Source organism: Parasteatoda tepidariorum, chromosome 11, assembly GCF_982258835.1.
Source record: "Parasteatoda tepidariorum strain Cologne lab strain chromosome 11, Ptep-v5.0, whole genome shotgun sequence".
Classification (NCBI taxonomy): Eukaryota; Metazoa; Arthropoda; class Arachnida; order Araneae; family Theridiidae; genus Parasteatoda; species Parasteatoda tepidariorum.
Genome location: NC_141765.1, coordinates 100,852,214 through 100,872,572, shown reverse-complemented (window position 1 = coordinate 100,872,572; position 20,359 = coordinate 100,852,214). Strand labels below are relative to the sequence as shown.

The 20,359-nt window shown below is 27.7% G+C and overlaps 2 protein-coding genes across 2 annotated transcripts; both read right to left on the bottom strand.

Annotated features, from left to right (window-relative positions):
- Nucleotides 1-7,842: 7,842 nt before the first annotated feature.
- On the bottom strand, nucleotides 7,843-16,761 carry LOC147802029 (thioredoxin reductase 1, cytoplasmic-like). Its single transcript, XM_087155240.1, has 5 exons — nucleotides 16,590-16,761; nucleotides 13,512-13,588; nucleotides 13,242-13,320; nucleotides 11,143-11,277; nucleotides 7,843-7,951 (listed from the first exon to the last, which is right to left on the bottom strand). Exons 2-5 carry the CDS (start codon nucleotides 13,529-13,531, stop codon nucleotides 7,910-7,912), a joined length of 276 nt encoding a protein of 91 aa, XP_087011366.1. The 5' UTR covers nucleotides 13,532-13,588; nucleotides 16,590-16,761; the 3' UTR covers nucleotides 7,843-7,909.
- On the bottom strand, nucleotides 16,698-20,324 carry LOC139424850 (thioredoxin reductase 1, cytoplasmic-like). Its single transcript, XM_087154551.1, has 4 exons — nucleotides 19,211-20,324; nucleotides 17,916-18,002; nucleotides 17,752-17,828; nucleotides 16,698-16,743 (listed from the first exon to the last, which is right to left on the bottom strand). Exons 1-4 carry the CDS (start codon nucleotides 19,280-19,282, stop codon nucleotides 16,698-16,700), a joined length of 282 nt encoding a protein of 93 aa, XP_087010677.1. The 5' UTR covers nucleotides 19,283-20,324.
- Between the last annotated feature and the right edge of the window lie 35 nt (nucleotides 20,325-20,359).

Sequence of the window (20,359 nt, the reverse complement as noted above, 5' to 3'; positions counted from 1 at the left end):
CGGACTACAATAACCTAATGTGCACCGATGTATTAAACAATTAATGTGCAACAGATATCTAAATGTTAAGGTATTAAACTTACATAGTAGCACACAAAATATTCAATGAGAAAATTGAGGTTTGTCTGCTGCAACCACCAGAGAATAGATATTTACATTTTAAATTTAAAATTTACAAATGTGTGTGAAAATATTTTCGTCCAAAATGAGTGGTTTCAAAAAGTTAAATTGGAGAATTTCTTCGAGAAAATTTCTGATACGCACATGCTAAGTTATGTTCACAAAATACAAAAAAAATACAAAAAAATGAAATAAAAAAGAGCAACATAAACGATTATTTTTGTATTTGAATAAATATTTTCCTGGGTGCAAAACCTGAAAAAAAAATTTCTTTGAACCCTTGGTATGTTAAATTTCACAGAAACGAAAAAATTAGGTTTTTATTAGCGAGAAAAGTATTTTCAACCCATATATATTTTTTACAAAAATTGTCCGCAAAAAAATGACAACTGATATATTTTAGTTCGCGGGCCACAAAAAAAAAAGCCTTGCGGGCCGGATGCGGCCCCCCAGTTAGAAACCCCTGATATATATAATCAACTTAAAGGAAAAATGTTGTATCTACTATATTGTCTTACTATAGATAAGAATCTAATGGTTTTCAATTGACCGCGTAATTTTATTGGCAGAGAAATCACGTGGTAGGATCCACACACAGTTTTTCCTCATCATTTCCATATTGTTTTGGTAGTCATCAGCATAAAATTAATTAAAGTTATAAAGGTTTGTTTTTCTATAAATAATTTTTTAACCCTTATCTAAAGTTATTTTCCAAGTAGTATTATTATTACGCTTTTAACTCAAGAGTTTAAAACTAAAAGAATTTTTATTATTATTATTATTATTCTAATGTAAGTCTGCATTAAAATTTTAAGATAAAATTATCTAGAAAAGTGGTCTAATCTTATTAACTGTTTTGCAATTATTATTTTTGTACAAATGATATTATTATACTGTCTTAAATTACATTAAAGAGATCTGTTAAATAATTTATCAGCTTCGTGTACAATGAGATACAAGCAAAAATAGTATTAAATATATCTGCCCGTTCAGTAAGAGAAAATATTTAATTGCGGTGAATTGTGAACTCACATAATAATTGTGAACTTACATAATATTGTAAATGTTATTTTAAATAATGATTACTTAGAAAAAATTACTTCTGTTTACCAATAGATCTAAATATTTATAATACTAATATTTGGATGTGGGAAGTGGTGGTACAAGCGTAAGCAATCAGAATTCCTTTTAGTACATAAGATGTTGTTCTGGCCGACAACATATCTATCATAATCTCGAAACCTGCGATTTCCATCTTGGGTGTCTCTCTTTCTGATCTTAATTGGCTTTAGCCATCAACCTTTTTACCTTGCACATTTTAAACATTTTAGCTACTGCTTTTACAATTACCATACTTTTTGCTTCCCTTTTGAGATTTAACTTTTAACTTTATCTTTTCATGGTTTTTATCTGAGATATTTAAGGTTTTTGATCATGTGTTCTTATCTTAATTATCCTAGCAAGTTTACATACTTGCATTTTTTTACGATTGGTTTTAATGTGCACCATTTTATAAATTTTTGGGTTTTAAATTAATAAGGGTCTTCGGACTTTTTAGTAGTTTCAATAATTTCATGAGGGCCAGTTGGCCTTGGCGATCCCTTTTGATCGGAGTTATTTTATTAACTAGTTTTAAATTGTATAACTAAGTCTTGGATTTTTATATCTCGAGTGGTTTTATTCATTTTAAATTCATGAGGGTTCTCTGACCTTATGATTTATGCAATGACATTGACTTCAGTTGTTCTGTGATCTTATTTCCATTATTATTATATTGATAAATTTTTTTATTTTTAAATGTTTATATACTCAGAGAATTGTCATGGCTTGAAATATCCACAGCTATATAGACACTGAACATAACTAATTTTTGATGTAACTTTTTTGTATAACCTTTCGAAGCTTGATATTACTCCTTCATGCCCCTTAATAGGCAAATCTTTACCTTAGTACAAAGATGTTCGGTTCTTAAAAACCTACATATGCAGGACTACCAACTACTACAGTTTTTGTAAAAGCTTTTATAGGGTAGTCATCATCATCATCAATGGTTCTACAGCCCAGGGTAGGCCTTGGCCTTCAAGAAGTATTTTCCAGGCTAAACTTTTTCCTGCTAGTGTTTTCCAGTTTTTAGTTTTCATGACCATCTATCCGTCTTAAATTCAGCCTGCCTCTTTTTTGTCTGCCAACTGGTCTGGCATTGAAAATTCTTTTTGTGGCACGGTCTTCGTCCATTCTGATAGAGTGACCTTTCAACTTTATTCTTTCTCGTTTAATAAAGTTAATAATGTCAGGTTCCTTATATGAGTGATAAAGCTCTAAATTTGATCTTCTAAGCCATACTTATAGGGTAGTACACAATTAAAAACTAAAGCTTTTGGTAATTTTGCCAACATTTTAAAAAAGCCTCACCACGAGGAAGCCACAACAAAGCAAGGATTTTTGTAAACTTTTGAATCATTTACATGCAGTCGGTGAGGAAAAAAGAAACTTTAAATTCAATTTTGCAAAACTAAGAATGATAAATCAAAAGATTGACTTAGCTACCACTAGAAGAAATTTTCTCAAATAGCGTAAAAAGTTAGCAACCCTTATTTTGACCCCAACCCAGCATTACGATTTTGGGAAAGTATGTTTCGAAATTATCCATATTTAGAGATAATTCATAAATATTTAGAAACTACACGTATTTAGAAAAACCATATCTTGTACGGATGAGGTTATGTTGGGTACCTTCGAGAGACAGATCTGGAGTATTTTTAGAAGAATTTTTAAAAAATGGTGTGCGGTTTAGAAGAACAAATTTAGAGCTTTATCACTCATATAATGAACCTGACATTATTAACTTTATTAAACGACAAAGAATTAAATGGGCAGGCCAGGTTATCAGAATGAATGAAGATCATACCACAAAACGAGTTTTCAATGCAAGACCAGTTGACACACGAAAAAGAGACAGGCCGAATTTGATTTGGATAGTTGGCCTAGAAAAAGACACTTTGGTCTTAAAAACTAAAACTTGAAAACACCAGCAAGAAAAAGGTTAGCCTGCAAAAAACTTCTTGAGAAGGCTAAGGCCCACCCAGGGCTGTCCAGACATTGATGATGATGTTTAGAAATTTTTGCTTAACAAAATTTTTTAATTGGGAAAAACTGGTTTTTTGAAAGGAAAAAATAAGAATGTAAAACTAGTCCTTGCAAATACTGAGTTGATCAATGACTGCAATGTTTCCATCACCTAAGTTTGCAGTGAAGATTTGTAACTTAGCAATGCTGAATATTTAAGAAATATTTTACCTCTAAAATTTCAATCAAGTTTTTAACCCTTTCGACCCAAAAGGAATATAAACGTCTCAAAGATCAAAATTTATTCTCTAATGGATAAACAGATCCCAATTTTGCATGGGTTTTTATGTTTTCAGGTTTCTTTAGACATTAGCGAATAAAAATATGACTAAAGGAATTTGGTAACACTCTAATTTTCATAATGGCTAACTTCTGTTTGTGAGCATGTCAGTCAATTTTGTTTTAATATGTGTATTTTCTGAATTTTGAGGTAACAACTTTTTTGAATACAACTATATTTTGGAGAAAAAAATTGTTTCTTCGTATTAAGTATAGTTTGTCTAAAGTAAGAAACCCCCTAGCCATTTATCTGAACCCACGAGGGTGACTATGGTAACGAGGTATAACTATTTCATGTAGGGGTATGGGGTCATTGTTTACAGGGGTCTGTCTGGGTTTTTCTGAGAGGTACTTATTTTGTGAAAATTTAGACATAATTCGTAAAAAATGAAAAATTATATTAAAAAATCAACACAAAAGTATAGATTTATCGTTTCTTACGGGATACAAAAATAAAATTTTAAGAAAAAGTATTTTGTGAAATTTTTCCTAAAGTTGAATTTGTGAAGGTACCGCTAAAAGGGTACTAAATTTGGCCTGGACAGACCCCTGGTTTAGGACAGATTTTGAAAGGGATATAGAAAGAGAGAGGGGGGGGGAGAAAGGTAATCTTTTTTTTTTTGGTCAACTGTGTTAGCCCTTGAGTGAAGAGAAGCTACCCATCCTGAAATGTGCTATTCTTGCTTCCATAGCAGCAGACAGCCTCAGACTTTGTGGCGGGGGAAGTTCTAATCGTAGACAAACTGCAACAATTGTACCTATTTAGTATCAGATGGAGAAACTTTGACACATTTTGTTTTGTGGGAAATATTGTGCCAATCATAATTACCATTGGGACAATACATACCATTAGTGATACAAACATTATAAGACAAAATTTTAGGTTTTGTTTTGATTATTTCAAAACAGCAACTTCTCATTTCTACAACATCTGGTAAGACTGGTAACTATTCTAACTTCTGGTAAGAATAAATAATTTGATGCAGTTACATTATTTTCATTTTTCATTCCCATACAATATAGGTATTTTTACAATATTCAAGACAATTGAGATATATTGTCGCAGGAGATTTCCGAGAAAACTTTAGACTCACAGTACACTTATTTTAATATGTCAGCATTAACATAAACTGATTCTAATACTTAAATTTCAATGCAGCAAAAATCGGGTGGAAAGGGTTAAGCACATAAAATTTGCTCATTGCTTACATCTCTTTAAAAAATATTTGAAAAAAATAATACACCGGTTTACTCAGCAGTTACCACCCTCAACGTAAAGAAAGGTAATTTTCTGGAACATGAGAAAGAAAGATATATATTAATACACATAGAAAATAACATACTTTTGTAACATCATGCCATCCCCAAGGTACTGTAGTAACTTCAGAAGAATGTCCCGGCATTTTGGATAACCAGGTAGATTAACCTATTAAATAACAATAAATACTTCTATTATTGATCATATATGATTAAGAAAATATGATTAAGAAAATATGATTAAGAGAAAATGATGCATGAATATGAAAATAAATTAAAAAGTAAGAATTCTGCTAAAATTGAAAACACAAATTGCAATTTTTCTTAAATATAACTTTTTTTACTTTATAGCCTTTTTTAAAACAATTATATTAGGAGAAGATTTTATTCGATTCCTACTTATTAGTTCATTATTATTTTCTTCAAAATTTCAATCTTTAATTAAAATACATTTTATTTATCCACTCAAATACGTTAATTTTAAACTTGACAGCTGATGTTAATACAGTTTTTTTTTTCAAATATTAATTCATTCATTAAATAGGGATGAGCAAAAAACGAAATGGATATTTCTGATGGGTAAAGCGTTAATCATTGTTTTAAATTTTACAATAAGCAATTCCGTTTACCGCATATTTTAATAATAACATCAGTAATAATTTTTAACTTATAGCTCTACTATTGATAAACACAAATAGAGAAAAATTGAAATCAATACCTTGGTTCAACTAGAGTTACAAACATTAGGCCTACAACCAGGGGGGGGGGACAAGTTTCTTCCAGTGGAAAAAAAACTGCGCCATAAGAAACAGGTATCTTCTAACTCAAATAGAATAAATGGAAGAAAAAAAAATTTTAAGAAATTCCTAGTCAGTTTTTAATTGCAATTTAGCTTAAATAATACTAGTAATTTCCATTCTATTTAATAGATCTTTTTTTAAAATAAGTGAAAATTTAAACTGAATTAAACTTATTAAAATTAAACCTAACCAATTACTTAAAAAATTAAAACTACAAATAACACGCTAATTTTTAATAATCAAATACTAAGTATGAATACTCAAAAACTACTCTTTAATATATGTTGATTTTAAATCTCTATATAAAACAGAAATAAATAAATTGTTTCTTATTTAAGTATTTATGAAAAAATTGTTTGTTTTTTGATACTATATTATATTTAAATTCTATTGTATTAAATAAATTATATTACTATTTAATTAATTCTGTTCTACTACAGTTAATTCCTGAAATATTAATTTTAAGATTGAAATATATCTATGATACTTATTACAGAACAATTCTATTAGTTTTTTTTTCATTTCATCCAGTTACTTACAGTCCTGGAAGAAGCAACCGATAAGATTTGTGTCGAGCACTAAGTTTGACTTTTCTGAACTTATAACTCCAGTTAAATCTCCCCATAGTATTAAAATAATTACATATTCTATTTTACAACATAACATTTAAAGTATATTTAAACAAATATCAAGTGTTAATAGAGTGCAAAACAATTATTAAGAAAGAGCTAAGTCATGTATACACATGTTTGCACATAAGCATCTCAAGACAATAAAATAAGGGTAATAATGCTTTACGTCAAGTATTTAAGAACATATTATTCACATACATACACTAACATAATGCGGCTAATCAGTAATACGTAATAGAAATAAAAATAAATGAAAACTTGACTTTCCAAATTACTTAACATCACATTCTGAACGTTTAGATGAAATTTCAATTTTTAAGCACATGATTGAAATCCAACTGCATGTATTAAAAACAAATTATCTCTAATAATAAAATCTAACACCTCTGAAAGCGAAGCATTTTTAGTCTTTGAATAAAAATTAATTTTATCAAATTATTGTTTATATATTTTGCGGAGTTAATTTTATTGGAGTTAACTTTTAAATGTATAAAAAATTAAAAATAAATGCAGCATATTTTTAAAAGTAAACATTTTAATATATTCTACATAAATTTATTCAATATTATGTAACTAAAGAGTTTCATTATATAAAAATAAAATAAATAAATGAAGACTTTATTTTTTGTTGATTAAATACATTATCATTAAGTCAACAAAAAAAAACTAATTTTAAAAAGTATTTAAATAATTTACATAGCTGCCAACATGGATAGGAAAAACTCCAGTAGATTTCACGAAATAATATAAATTTCATGATTATTGTCGCAAAGTGTACTAAATATTTTACTCATAGGAAATTTTAGGAATTTTATAGTCATCAAAATAGAAAAACTGCCATATTTTCCAGTTATGATTAAAATTAAATGAACTTGAAATTAAATGTATAATGTTAACTCATAATTTTGAACAGTAAAGAGGCATTTAATTCATCAAAGATAGTTAAAAGATTATTTAATTAATTTAAAAAGCAAATTCGGAATGAAAATAAACTTAACATTTTGGAAAAATTTTAAACTAATATTTATAAATGAGGCTCGCTTCATTATGTATTAGTAACACTTATTTAAATATTCAAGCAAGCAATAATCTGCATAAAATTTTTATTTCAGGTGAGATTTTTTAAGGAAATTTACCCAATTTTAGGGAATTTTCTAAAATATACAAAAATCAGGATTTTTATGAAACCAGTTGACCAGGAGAAACTGACAAAATCCAGTAGTCAACCGGAAAAACCAGTAGAGTTCGTAGTTATCAATCTAATGTTTTAAGAAACATATCTTAAATTTAAATAAATAAATGAATAAAAAAAAGTGGAAATAATGCTTATTAATAAGAACTATTTCATATAATTACATTGCTGATAAGGAAAAAAAATAATCGCATCAATGAATTAAGTTTTCGTAATGCCATATAATGGATTGAAAAAGATTTGCTTTAAAATGAGTGATCATTATTAATTGCAAAAACTCCATGGACATTCATAGCTGATTGCGAATTTCCCTGAAAACTCTAAGTTTTCCCTTTGAACACCCAGCACTAAGTTATTTTTTTCCACCTGTCTTGACGTTTTGCTTAAACTTAAAGAAATGTGGCAGATAAGTTAAAATGAAATAAAACTTACTTTCCAAACATAAGCTTTATTGCTGCTGGAACCACAAGCTAAGTATTGATCATCAGCACTTAATGCTAATTTTATGTAATAGGTATTACATTTGAATCCATCATAAACAGTTTCTGTTAAAATACAAATGAAATTAGCTATATTTACTAACTAAAAAAAATTTTAAGAAAGGAGTTGTTAAAACTCCAGCGAAAAATTACAATTACGGAAATAATAAGTTTACATTTGGTTATTGTACAGTGAGCAGTAGTTTTACCTGTTTGCAATCAGATACAATTAAATTTTATAGAACATAGTACTTCGGGAGAAATCCTTCATAAGTAACTCTTTTTCACTTACTGAAATTATTTAAAATTTTGTATAGAAAAATAGTGTTCATGTGAACTTAGAATAAAGCATGAAATTTCAAAAGCTGGAGAAAAAAATTTCAAAGCATCAAAATGTAAACAAATTACAACATGATTATTTAGGATTTATTATTTACAGGTCTGGAAGTCCAAAATATAAAAATTATGGGAAATTTATGAATGCTGATTCTCTAATGGAAGTAATTTCTAATACCAACAAGGATTCATAGATATTCAATCGGTTATACAGAGTGCATAGCCAAATCTTTCAACAAAAAATAAGCACCTTTTAAGCACCCAAAAAATATTTTTAAGCACTATATACATTAACAAAATGCAAAATAATTCTTTAAGACTTTAGATAATCATGAGAAAATAACTAGTTTCTGACAAAGAACTCTTTTTCTTGATTATTATTAGCATTATAATATGGACAAGAGATTTTTCGGTTCGGAGGGTGAAAATCTGAAATTGAGAATGTCTTGCAAAATGCAGTAGAGTTGCAGATGAGAAGGCAATAATCTTACCGAACCCACATGCGGATTCGAAATGATTATTAAAATCTAAGTTTGAATTTTATTCTAATCGACATTAATTTCAAAAAGTTTGGGATCTTTTAATTGAATAGATTTGAATTTCTATGTAACAATCTGCTTATCCTTAAGAAATAAAAACATTAACGTAACAATCTACAATTTTAAAAAATATTTACATTGCAGCACAAGTTATAAATAGTTACCAAATATTTAAGTATCTCGTTAGGATCAAATCATGCATTCTTATTTAGTACTCAGGAATAAAAATGTAAAATATTTGTGAAAAAACTTGAGGTTTTCACCAAAACCCCAATAAATCTCAGATTTTTGATGTAAAATCTAGATGGGATGGGATTTTTCAAACCCTGTTTATTACAGATATGTTTAATTTTTAGTACAATCATGAGTTTAAAAAAATTTTACTGCTTCTTATTAATTTACAGTTACTAATTACACATTGAAATATTATGCAAATTTATTTAATTCTTCCAAGAATTTTGGAAATAGTTTTCGTTATGGATACTAGTTCAAAATTTTTTCTGATACTTCGATTCTTAGGGTTTACTTTGTTCCTATGAGCAAAAACATTACCAGTAGAACTGAATTTTTTGAATTCAGTCAATTTTGAAGGTCAGTTTGAGTTTTCCACTTCAGTACCTTAGAACTCCTCCCCCCCCCCCAAAAGCACTATCTCTTCCATGTGCAGTATTCCCCTTGTCCACACTCTATTCTTTTCTTTTAGAATGTCACTCTTCTTATAGAGTATCATTCTAGGCAAAAGGCAGTATATATTAATGAAAGAACCAATGCATTAATAAAAGGACATACTTTTTTCTCCTTGCCCGTAGCCCTCTCTCACCCCGCTCCCTTCTTGTCTCTCTAAAATGCTTTACTCTCGGTGCATGGTCTAATTCTAGGTGATAAAAGAATGACTGTTTTAAAACAATGAGCTGAAGAAATGTTCTTATCAACTATAGTGATGCTGAAAAATTAAGCACCTTTAAAAACCTTTGACCAAAATTAAGTACTATTAAGGGCCCTTATTTTCCAAAATAAAAGTTAAGCAGTTTTTAAGGACCGTGGGAACCCTGATCATTAATTTTATATTTCTTCCAAAGAACCCACAATTTTTAAACGTTTAAAAAAAACTACCAATATGGCAGGATTTTTATCACTTGGAAGAAAAATCAATAACATCAATAAATAATCCTCAACACGTTTTTATCAGCCTTAATTAGGTAGTGATGAAGAGACTTTTCATATGTTAATAATAGATTTCACATGCCTTTCTTTTGTAAAATATGTAGATTTTTTTTTATTTGGAAATCTTGCAGCATTTTAATTAACAGTTGGTGCTGATTAAAGATGGATGGAAATTAACTGAACAGCTAATAGCATGCTTGTTACTATTAGCTGTTGAACTTTTTGACAATATATATATTTGTAAGAACAAATATAAATATATACAGGGTGTTTCACAACTTCTGGGCAAAAATTTAGGGAATAAAAAACATCTAAACAAGTAATTTTTATCATGTAATGAAAAGGTGGAAAGAAAGCAGTGAAACACTAAGAGGTATCCATTACTGTTACAGAAAAACCAAATGAATAGAGGAGATAATTAATTGGACGAAAATTAAATGATGTGCGCCACCAACAATTACTACTCTGCAGTTTCTGTAATGTTTGAACAAATGTTGGCAAGAAAATTAATTTAGAACCTCTTTTATTTATTTGGTGTTTCTTCATTTTATGTGACAGTAACCTAGTGGTCCACTGCTTGCTTTTTGTCAATGTATTGGATGGTGAAAAATGCTTATTTAGATGTTTTCTATCGCATTTGCCAGTGAGTTTGCCTTTAAAATATTTGAAAGTGAGTTTCAAAATATTCTGCATACTGTCAAAATATATGTATATCAGATAAAACTTTTGAAAAGAACACAGAAACTAAAAGGTGAAAATGCATAATTATGTTTAACAGGGGAAAAGCCTAATATACTTACATCATATAAATAACATATGATTCGGAAGTTTAAAAATAAATATTAATATTTTGTGACAAATTTTAAATTATTTGTCTGTTTTTGTACCAAAGGGCAATTTTCGGATGTCTTCAAACTCACTTTAAAATGAATTTTTAGATGAAACTACTATCAGAAATGTTCAATGATTTTTTGATATCCTATTTTTAAAAATAATCAAAAATTGTAATAGAGTTTAATAAACTATAAAAAATAATTAATCCAAAAGTAATAAATATACGAAGTAAATTCTCACTCGATCAAACTAAATTTTTTAAAAAAACTGGCAAATTTTCTGGTTTGCTCAAAATACAAATCTTCAGGTTCGGTGCAACAGAAACCTGAACTCATTTGTACAAAGTTTACAAAGAGAATACAGCAATAAATAATCAAGTCTTACTTCTGCACATGTTGGATGGATTCCTATTGTTGCATCAAAGTCAGCTTTTGTAGCACCTAACTTCATGCCTAGCGCAAATCCCTGAGTGACTTCTCCATCATTTGGTCCCAAGTAATGAAATCCTATTACTTTTTCCTAAAAATACAATTGCATATATAACAATGTAGAATATACATAGCTGCTAACATAAACAAAAAAAAAGACAATACTTTTTATGATATGGAAATTTTACGACAATTAATGCACAATTTATCAAACATTTCATTAACAAAAATTTCTAATGACTAATAGAGAAAATAAAATACAAAATTGTATTACACTAACTACTAGAAATTTAATGCTTTAGGGTCTGGAAGTGTTTCAGGTTTACTTCCCACCAGGTATAATTATAATAATAATGCAATAATTTTAACTGTAAATATGACAACACGCAGTATTATTGCCTTATATGCAACATTGTACCCAGTAAGTAGAAGTTTCACGCCATGTTTACTGCATTCTTGCATTCACAATTTCAAGTTGTAGAATACATTGAACTCAATTTTGATACTTGTTAAACATATTCTTGAATAATAAATAGGTTAAAAACCCACAGAACAAGATGTAAATATTCTTGAATTAATTTTAAAATAAAAATGGTCTAAAATTATAGAAAGGTTTCAAACTAATTATAATAAGTTTAAAAGTATCTTATTAACTATCCGTCTGAATTTTTTGTTATTTAAAAAGCTAGAAGATTTCAGGTTTCATCGCGATTCAAAATAAAAGTCAAAACAACATTTTTAGAAAACTCAGGACAGTTTCTGATGCAATACATACTAAATTTTTTTAAGGGGAAATGGAGGGCGGAAAAAAGTAGTGTAATCCCCCGATTTGAAAGTTTGCTTATGAGGCATATTTCTTTAATTCCTAACAACATAAAAAAAGGGGGGGAAATAACAGTCAACACCTTCAAATAAAAAATTAAAATAAGAAAAGGTTTATCAAAAATGACTTTAAAAAATGGTGCGATATCACGAATGCTAACATATGGTAACAAATCTCAGATCTTTCTTGTAAACTCTATTTTGAATCTTGTAAATCCAATTCAATGTGAAGATAGATCAAAATAAATTAAGAAGAAAACTGATAATTATAGTTATCTTTATGCAACAATAAATTGAAGAAGACTGCCAACTGCTGTGATTTTGGCATTATTGATAATAGTTAATGAATATTCACGAAATAACATGAACACTCACACAAAAAACTTGAAATAAAATGTTTGTGCCAGTGAGAGCTTGATAGTTTGGTGTATAAGCAAACATCCTATTTTTTTATTACGAGATAGAAAATTTCTGGTACATTAGCTTAAGGTAAGCTGAATAAACCAAATATGTATATTTTTAAATTAAGAAAAATATGCATATAAATAATCGATTATTATATTATTAAGCACTTAAAAAATTATTAAAAGGAATTATTCCAGTCAAAAAAATTTCTCATTGTTCTGTTACATTTGCCTTCAAATAAAGAGGTATAACGCTATTGAATCTGATACAGTCTAGAGACTTTAAATTAATAGCTGTATAGTATGCTTTAAAAGTTTTCATTGTGTAGTATATTTCGGAATAGTCTTGAATAAATTATCTTAACTTTTCTTATTCTTAATTTTTAAACTATTTTATGGAGTAGTAGACATTTAAATCCAAAGCTTTCAGAATTTTTAGTAATTTTGCCAACATTTTAAGTTTAAACATTAAAGTGGCATAGCAGATGAACTTTTAAATTATTTATAAGTAGTGGTGTGTAAAATAAGTTCAAGTGAATAAAAAATAATACATTAGAACTTAAGCTTAGCTACCACTATAAGAAATTTGCATTAAAATAAATTGCAAAAGCCTAGAGAGTTGGCAGTTCTGTAGAAGCAATAAAACTAGTAAAAAAAAGTGCATGTTTTTAAAATGATTTTCTTAGAAACTTTTTAAATTTCAAGAATTTTCTTCTAAAATAAAGGCTGTGAGTACTTTTTATAGAAAATTGATATAAAAAGGCAATGTTAGTGGAGTTAGCAACTCTAATAATAATAAAAATTTTAAAAAAATGAAATAAAGACTTACATTATCAGTTTTAAAGCATAGTTTTGCATAACAAACACTTCCTTCTCTACAGTCCACTCGAGAGGTTAGAATGGTAGACCTGTGTAAAATAAATAAATATTTGATAATCGTGAAGTTGGAACTATAACAGAAAACTCTATCTTATGGACAGAAAAGGAGCAACCCTGCCAATAAATAATAAATAAATAAAGTTGTAGAGAATAAAACATAGAATAAAAAAGTATCCCTGCAAATGCTGGTTTAAAAAATAGCTAATGGCAAAGCATGTACCTCAATATTTTCTTTTCCATAAGTGTCTATCCAATACATCCACACTCTAAAGGAGTCGCTATATTATTGTAATCACACTAAAATATAAATGCAAAAAGTTAAGAAACTATAATTAGGAAGAAAAACATCTAAACCATACAAAAAAATTAATGCTTTTTTTTTAAAGATGAGATTGAGAGATAATGTTAAAATTTTATCATTGAATTGAGATGATCACATTAATTTTAATACTGTTTTAATAAATTTTATATTAAAATTAAACAAAAATAATAAATTTTTAAATGTTACCTTAACCTTTTGCCAAATAATACATTAGATAGGATCCCGATCAAATATATGTAGAACAGATCATAAAAATTTTGTAATAAATAATACTTATACAAGAAGATCATACTTTAATAAATTTAAAACATTATGGACACACGGCTGTTACACTTTGATTTTGAATTGAAAGTAAAATCTATCAAAATTCAAAGAAAAATTACAAAAAAATTATGTTTATGTAGAAAATAACATACATCTGTCTAAATTGAGTTTTATTATCTAGGTAGAAAAAAAGACAGACAAAGAAATTCTTTGCGTGGCTGTTAAGATCTATCTTCTATGTTGACCACTATAAATTAAATAAAATTTGGAAGGGAACATTATGAATATCATTGCTATTTTAAACCATTATAATTTGACTGTGTGGTAAATAATGATTAATTTCTCATTCTATTGGTAGTCTACCAATATTGGCCTGAGTAATATTTGGCCAGCTATAACTATTTCTATATAATTTCAAGAAACCAAAATAAATTGAAAAACCATCTGTAAAGAAAATATTTTAACATAGTCATAAGTCATGCACGATTGTCATTCAATAATTATACATTTAATTAATATTACATTTAACCATCTTCTCAACAACCCATGAAATTTTTCTCAGTTTAAATATATTCTCTTTCTACAACTGCTTTATAGATTTACATAAAAATTTAAACATTGAAATTTAAGGATAAAAGATTTGCAGCTGTGTACAAACAACTCTATTTTATAAAATAGTCATTATTAAATTACTACCACCTACACATCTGAAACTTTAAAGTAAAAATTTTTAAACTGAGAGAGAGCCTTGGTAAGAATCAAAAGTTATCACTAGCAAAAGCACAGACCCCTCATCCATTCTTGATTTAATATTTCATCGTGCCTAAATTTACGTTTTTCTTTTCATAATTTTCCAGCAGGAGGATGTGCACTGTTTTGAGTTCATCCCGTTTTCATTATTAAAACAGGGTACATGGCCAATTTTTTCATCAAAAAATATCTTTTAATAGCTAAAAATATTTTTAAGTACTGAAAAAAAATTTAAAAAATGATATATACGTAACAATAAGAGATAAATAACAAAAAGTTTCAAACAACTCTATTTTTGATTATATTAGCCATCATGAAACATTTTATGCACAATTTTAAATGAATTCAATATTGTGTTGCTAATTCTAATTTTTAATTAATAATTACTTTAATCACTTTAGCAAAAATTAATTTTAATTTAAAATTGTGAAAATTATCATTATAAATGAAATAAGTGAAAGGTATTTAAAAATATATATACTCAACAAAAATATTTAATTATTATTGATCATACCGAATTGATAAAGATGCACCTTTTAAAAATGCTAAACAGTCCGAAAAATACTAAATTTTTATATCTCTGTTACTTAGAAACGTAACAGTTTTTTGTTCAAAAAATAAATAGATAAAACTTATATCTTAAGTTCCTAGTCCAAAAATAATCAAATATAATTTTGCATATATGGATTGCGATTACTATAGCAGAAACTGAGTACTCTTTCAATCAGCATAAGTTACGAGTTGTTGTATCTGGTCCATTCTCTTGCCATTTGGCTAGCATGTATTTTCTTGTTGACTGTTAATAATTGTTTGAGACAGCAAAAGGCTTATACACGCAAGCATTTGCTTGCTAAAAAAACATGTTAGAAATAAAAATTAACTAGCTATGCTATGTACACAATAATACAACAGACCAGAAATAAAAGTAAAGCTATATCAAGGTTGCCAAATAAGTGATTTTTTTTCTTCTTGTTTTTGAAAATCAGGCAATTGTTTCTCTTTATAATTAAAATTTCATTAGTGTGTTGTAAGGACAGTATAAGAAGCATATTAACTTATTTATAAATAAAAATTTTACTGTAATATTCATTTTCTCCTATATTAATTGGTACTTTTTTAATCATGGATTTAATCATTCTCAACAAAAATCAAATGCTGCAAAATACTTATAAGTCACCCCTGAAATTTTAAAGAAAGATTTGCGTCTTAGTAAGGAGCGGTTAAACAGTATAGAGGTTACAATCTGTAAAGTTACAAAATCAGCATGTTTGCCATGATATTTGTTAAAGTTATTAATAATCATATTTATAGAAACAATGTATGAAACCAAATAATTTAATTAAATAGATTTTAGAAATATAATTATAAGAAATAAATTTCTGAATTATAAGAAATAAATATACATTAGATAACTTATAATGCCTGCATTTGTTATGTGTTTGTTTTTATGAAAAATGTCAGCACTATAGCAACATATGCAATCAATAAACAGTAGACAAACAAAATGAAAAAAGAATGGAATAAAAATGAGAAAATTTTCTTACGAAACAGGCAAAAATACAAAAATTTTCTCAATCTTTAAATTATCGAAAGAAAAACAGAATCATTATGAAAAATAATGTCTATACTCTTATTAATCCCATCATCTTCCTGGTTTGCGTACATTACTAACTGGGAATAAAAAAAAAAGACCATATTTGCTACATATGATAAGAAAATATATTCTTATAAGAGAGGGTAATGGGAAAGGAGCACTCATTTGGTATTGATGGAAATTGCAGGGGACACTTGTTCAGTTTAATACAGGACATGCACTCTATTTACTACCAGTACCAATCTGTTGAATAAGTATACAAATTGGATAGTCACAATTTAATAAAATAATGTTTAGCTAAACATATCGCATAGACATTACCTCACAATTTCTTGATAAAATAATGACAATTGAGAAAATTAATATACCTGGGTAGAACTATTTCCATAGAATCGACGAGCAAGTAGCAACCCTGCCTCTATTGCAACAGCTGTCAATTCTAGCTTTCCCACCAAAATATCCCCAATTGCATAGATCTATGGAACATTAGTTTGTTCATTCACAACGGGAATTTTACCATTTCTAAAATAGAAAGTTATAAATGTAAACAATTTCTGAAAAAATTCATACAAATCATTATAATCTTTCAAGGTTGGCTGATTTAAACCAAATAAGTTTTAATTTTTTAAGAAACAAAGTTTGATTTTTTTAAAAAACATTTTCAAAAACTTAATTTTTCATTATTTATTTAATTAAAATAATCTTAGTATGAACGGAAGATGTCTAAAACTTCTTTAAAAAAATAGAGTGTCACCAAACTTATGTTCGGATAGTTTTAAAAAATAATCTAAATAATGTAGTTATTGAATGGGTTAAGACAAAGAGTGAAAGAAATTTTTTTTCTTCACTTTTTTATCGAGATAAAGATGCATTATGACTGACACAATCAAAAGCATAAATAGGAATGAAGTACTATACCGAATACTTTTATACTAGTACTTTATACTCCTTTTGGGCATTTTCATTATACACTATTTTAGTTAATGCAGCATTATGTTAATAAGCATACTGTAAAATGCTAAGCCCCATTATATTGAAACAAATGAAAAAAGTATTTTATTTTTTATTGATTTTTACAGCATTGGAACTAAAATTCATTTTTAGTATTTTATTTAAAGCATTGCTTAATGTAGCATTCTAATTTAATTCATAATTGAAATCATGATTTAAATCAGTTTATTTAGAAAAATAATTGAAAAATCTACATACTGATATAAATAAATGATTTAAATTTTAATCAATTTAAATTCTAAAATTTTCAAAGTTTTAAAATTTTTTGTTATTAAAAAGCTTCAGTTAGAATAATCATGTTAATATTTGGCAGTTTAATGAACTCTATAAATTTTGAGATTAAATTCTAAAAATTTTATAATGCTTACAAATTTTTCAGATTGCAAAACATTTGCGAAAATAGTATAGTCTTCAATAAAAAGCAATATTTTACATGATGTAAGAACTTTAAAAAAAATTGTTATGACTTAAAAAAAATGCAGTCATGAAAAAGAAAATAAATAAATAAAAATTACATACTTGGGTATAACTTTTACACCAACAGTTTCTAATCCATTGCCAGTAGAACAGAAATCACCACCAATAGCAAAAAATACCTGAAAAATTTGTTGGTAAACATTTTTACAAAATAGCATAACAAAATGAAGCATAATTGTATCAAGACATCAAGCACGATTACTTACTATATTATATTCATCAGCAATTTCTTCACCTGATTCCATTATTCCAATTACTCTTAACATGTGTTCTGTAGATTCATTTTTCTCAATCTATAAAATAAAACAATTACAAACATTGTAAGAAACAACATATTTTGTACACATACAAATGGTCCTTATTTTTAAGAGCAAGTACATTGAACTAATAAAAAAAGAATTTAAAAACAATTTATAATACATAACAATATATTTTAACATAACATAAGAATAACAATATATTTCCATATAATGTAGAGTAAATTTAAAAAAAACTATTTCATAGGAAAACAATACAAAGTGTACAAAAAATATTTATTTATTTCAAAAGTATAATCAAGTTATGAATTCATTCCTCATAAATGTTCAATACGCAATAATTTTGTTATGCACTATACATCAAGGCTGAAATGACCTTCTTACCAAACTTTAGGCACCACGTCTGTATCGATGCTGGAAATTGCAGCTGATACGGGCTTACAAATCAATTATGATTTAACTACTTGGAGATTCTTTACTAACCCTCACAGGAAAAAATTACATAGAGTGAAATCTGGAGAGCATAGCTGCTTATGCATGAGTGAATTGTTTGTGGTAGATACATAACCAATCGACCCCTGTATTAACATGTTATAAATAGTTGTTTTTCAGCCCCTTTTGTTGTCACATAATTGTTTAAAGATGAATGGACTATTTAGTGCCATTTATTGATCACCATTCAAAATTACTTATATTACTTCGCCATGTATGTACATTGTCAATAAAAATATTTATTTCATGTTGCATAGTACACCTACTAAGCAACATTGGAAAATTGGATTGAGAAACATTGACAATTCTAGGTGAGCCTCAATCAAATTAGGATTTAGTTGTTTAATCAATAACATTGAAATCAGGCTTTTATTTTGATTTGCTTAGTATTTCCTAAAGTTATGAATTTGGCAGACCTAGCTTTGAACATGGAATTTTGTTCAGATAATGAAACAGATCCTTATCCTTATAGTTAACAAAATTACAGCTTCAATCAAATTTAGGACAATATTTTAAAAAACATTTTAAATAAAATAAATGGTTGCTTTGTATACCATTTTAATATGATGTTTGCAAAAATATCAAGAAAGATCAATTTTTATTATTATTTCAAACTCGAATATTTTATTCTTCAATTATAATTTAAATCATAATTTCAATAACAAAGAGAGTAAATGTATCAGAACAATTTTATATAATTTTAAATACTGTTGCAGCTTAAAAGCCATTTTAAAATCTAAATGTATATATACCTTTGTAGGAACACAAGGTCTGAGAAATTTTATGCCTTCCCCCTGCATGTAGTTGCCAATTCTTTCAGCCATGTCTTGATCGAAGCCTCGAAGCAAGATAGAATGAACCGTGACATCCAACCCAATTCCTGCTGTAAATTCAGTACATTCCAAAACAACATATGAAGATCCAATGAATAACGTTTTTCCAGGACTTTTTTCCAAAGAGAAGAGAACATCACTAACAAAGAAAAAAAATAATAGCAATTAACATTTCATATAAAATATGTTGAGATCATAATTTTCATCCCTAGTAGTTAACAAAAAGGAAAAACTAATCTACGAATAACCTTTTGTAGGTTGATATTACTCCTCCCTTTAATAGGGCGAGTTGAAGCTTAAAAGCCATTTTAAAATCTAAATGTATAGATACCTTTGTAGGAACACAAGGTCTGAGAAATTTTATGCCTTTCCCCTGCATGTAGTTGCCAATTCTTTCAGCCATGCCTTGATCGAAACCTCGAAGCAAGATAGAATGAACCGTGATATCCAACCCAATTCCTGCTGTAAATTCAGTACATTCCAAAACAACATATGAAGATCCAATGAATAACGTTTTTCCAGGACTTTTCTCCAAAGAGAAGAGAACATCACTAACAAAGAAAAAAAGTAATAGCAATTAACATTTCATATAAAATATGTTGAGATCATAATTTTCATCCCTAGTAGTTAACAAAAAGGAAAAACTAATCTACGAATAACCTTTTGTAGGTTGATATTACTCCTCCCTTTAATAGGGCGAGTTGAAGCTTAAAAGCCATTTTAAAATCTAAATGTATAGATACCTTTGTAGGAACACAAGGTCTGAGAAATTTTATGCCTTTCCCCTGCATGTAGTTGCCAATTCTTTCAGCCATGCCTTGATCGAAACCTCGAAGCAAGATAGAATGAACCGTGACATCCAACCCAATTCCTGCTGTAAATTCAGTACATTCCAAAACAACATATGAAGATCCAATGAATAACGTTTTTCCAGGACTTTTTTCCAAAGAGAAGAGAACATCACTAACAAAGAAAAAAAATAATAGCAATTAACATTTCATATAAAATATGTTGAGATCATAATTTTCATCCCTAGTAGTTAACAAAAAGGAAAAACTAATCTACGAA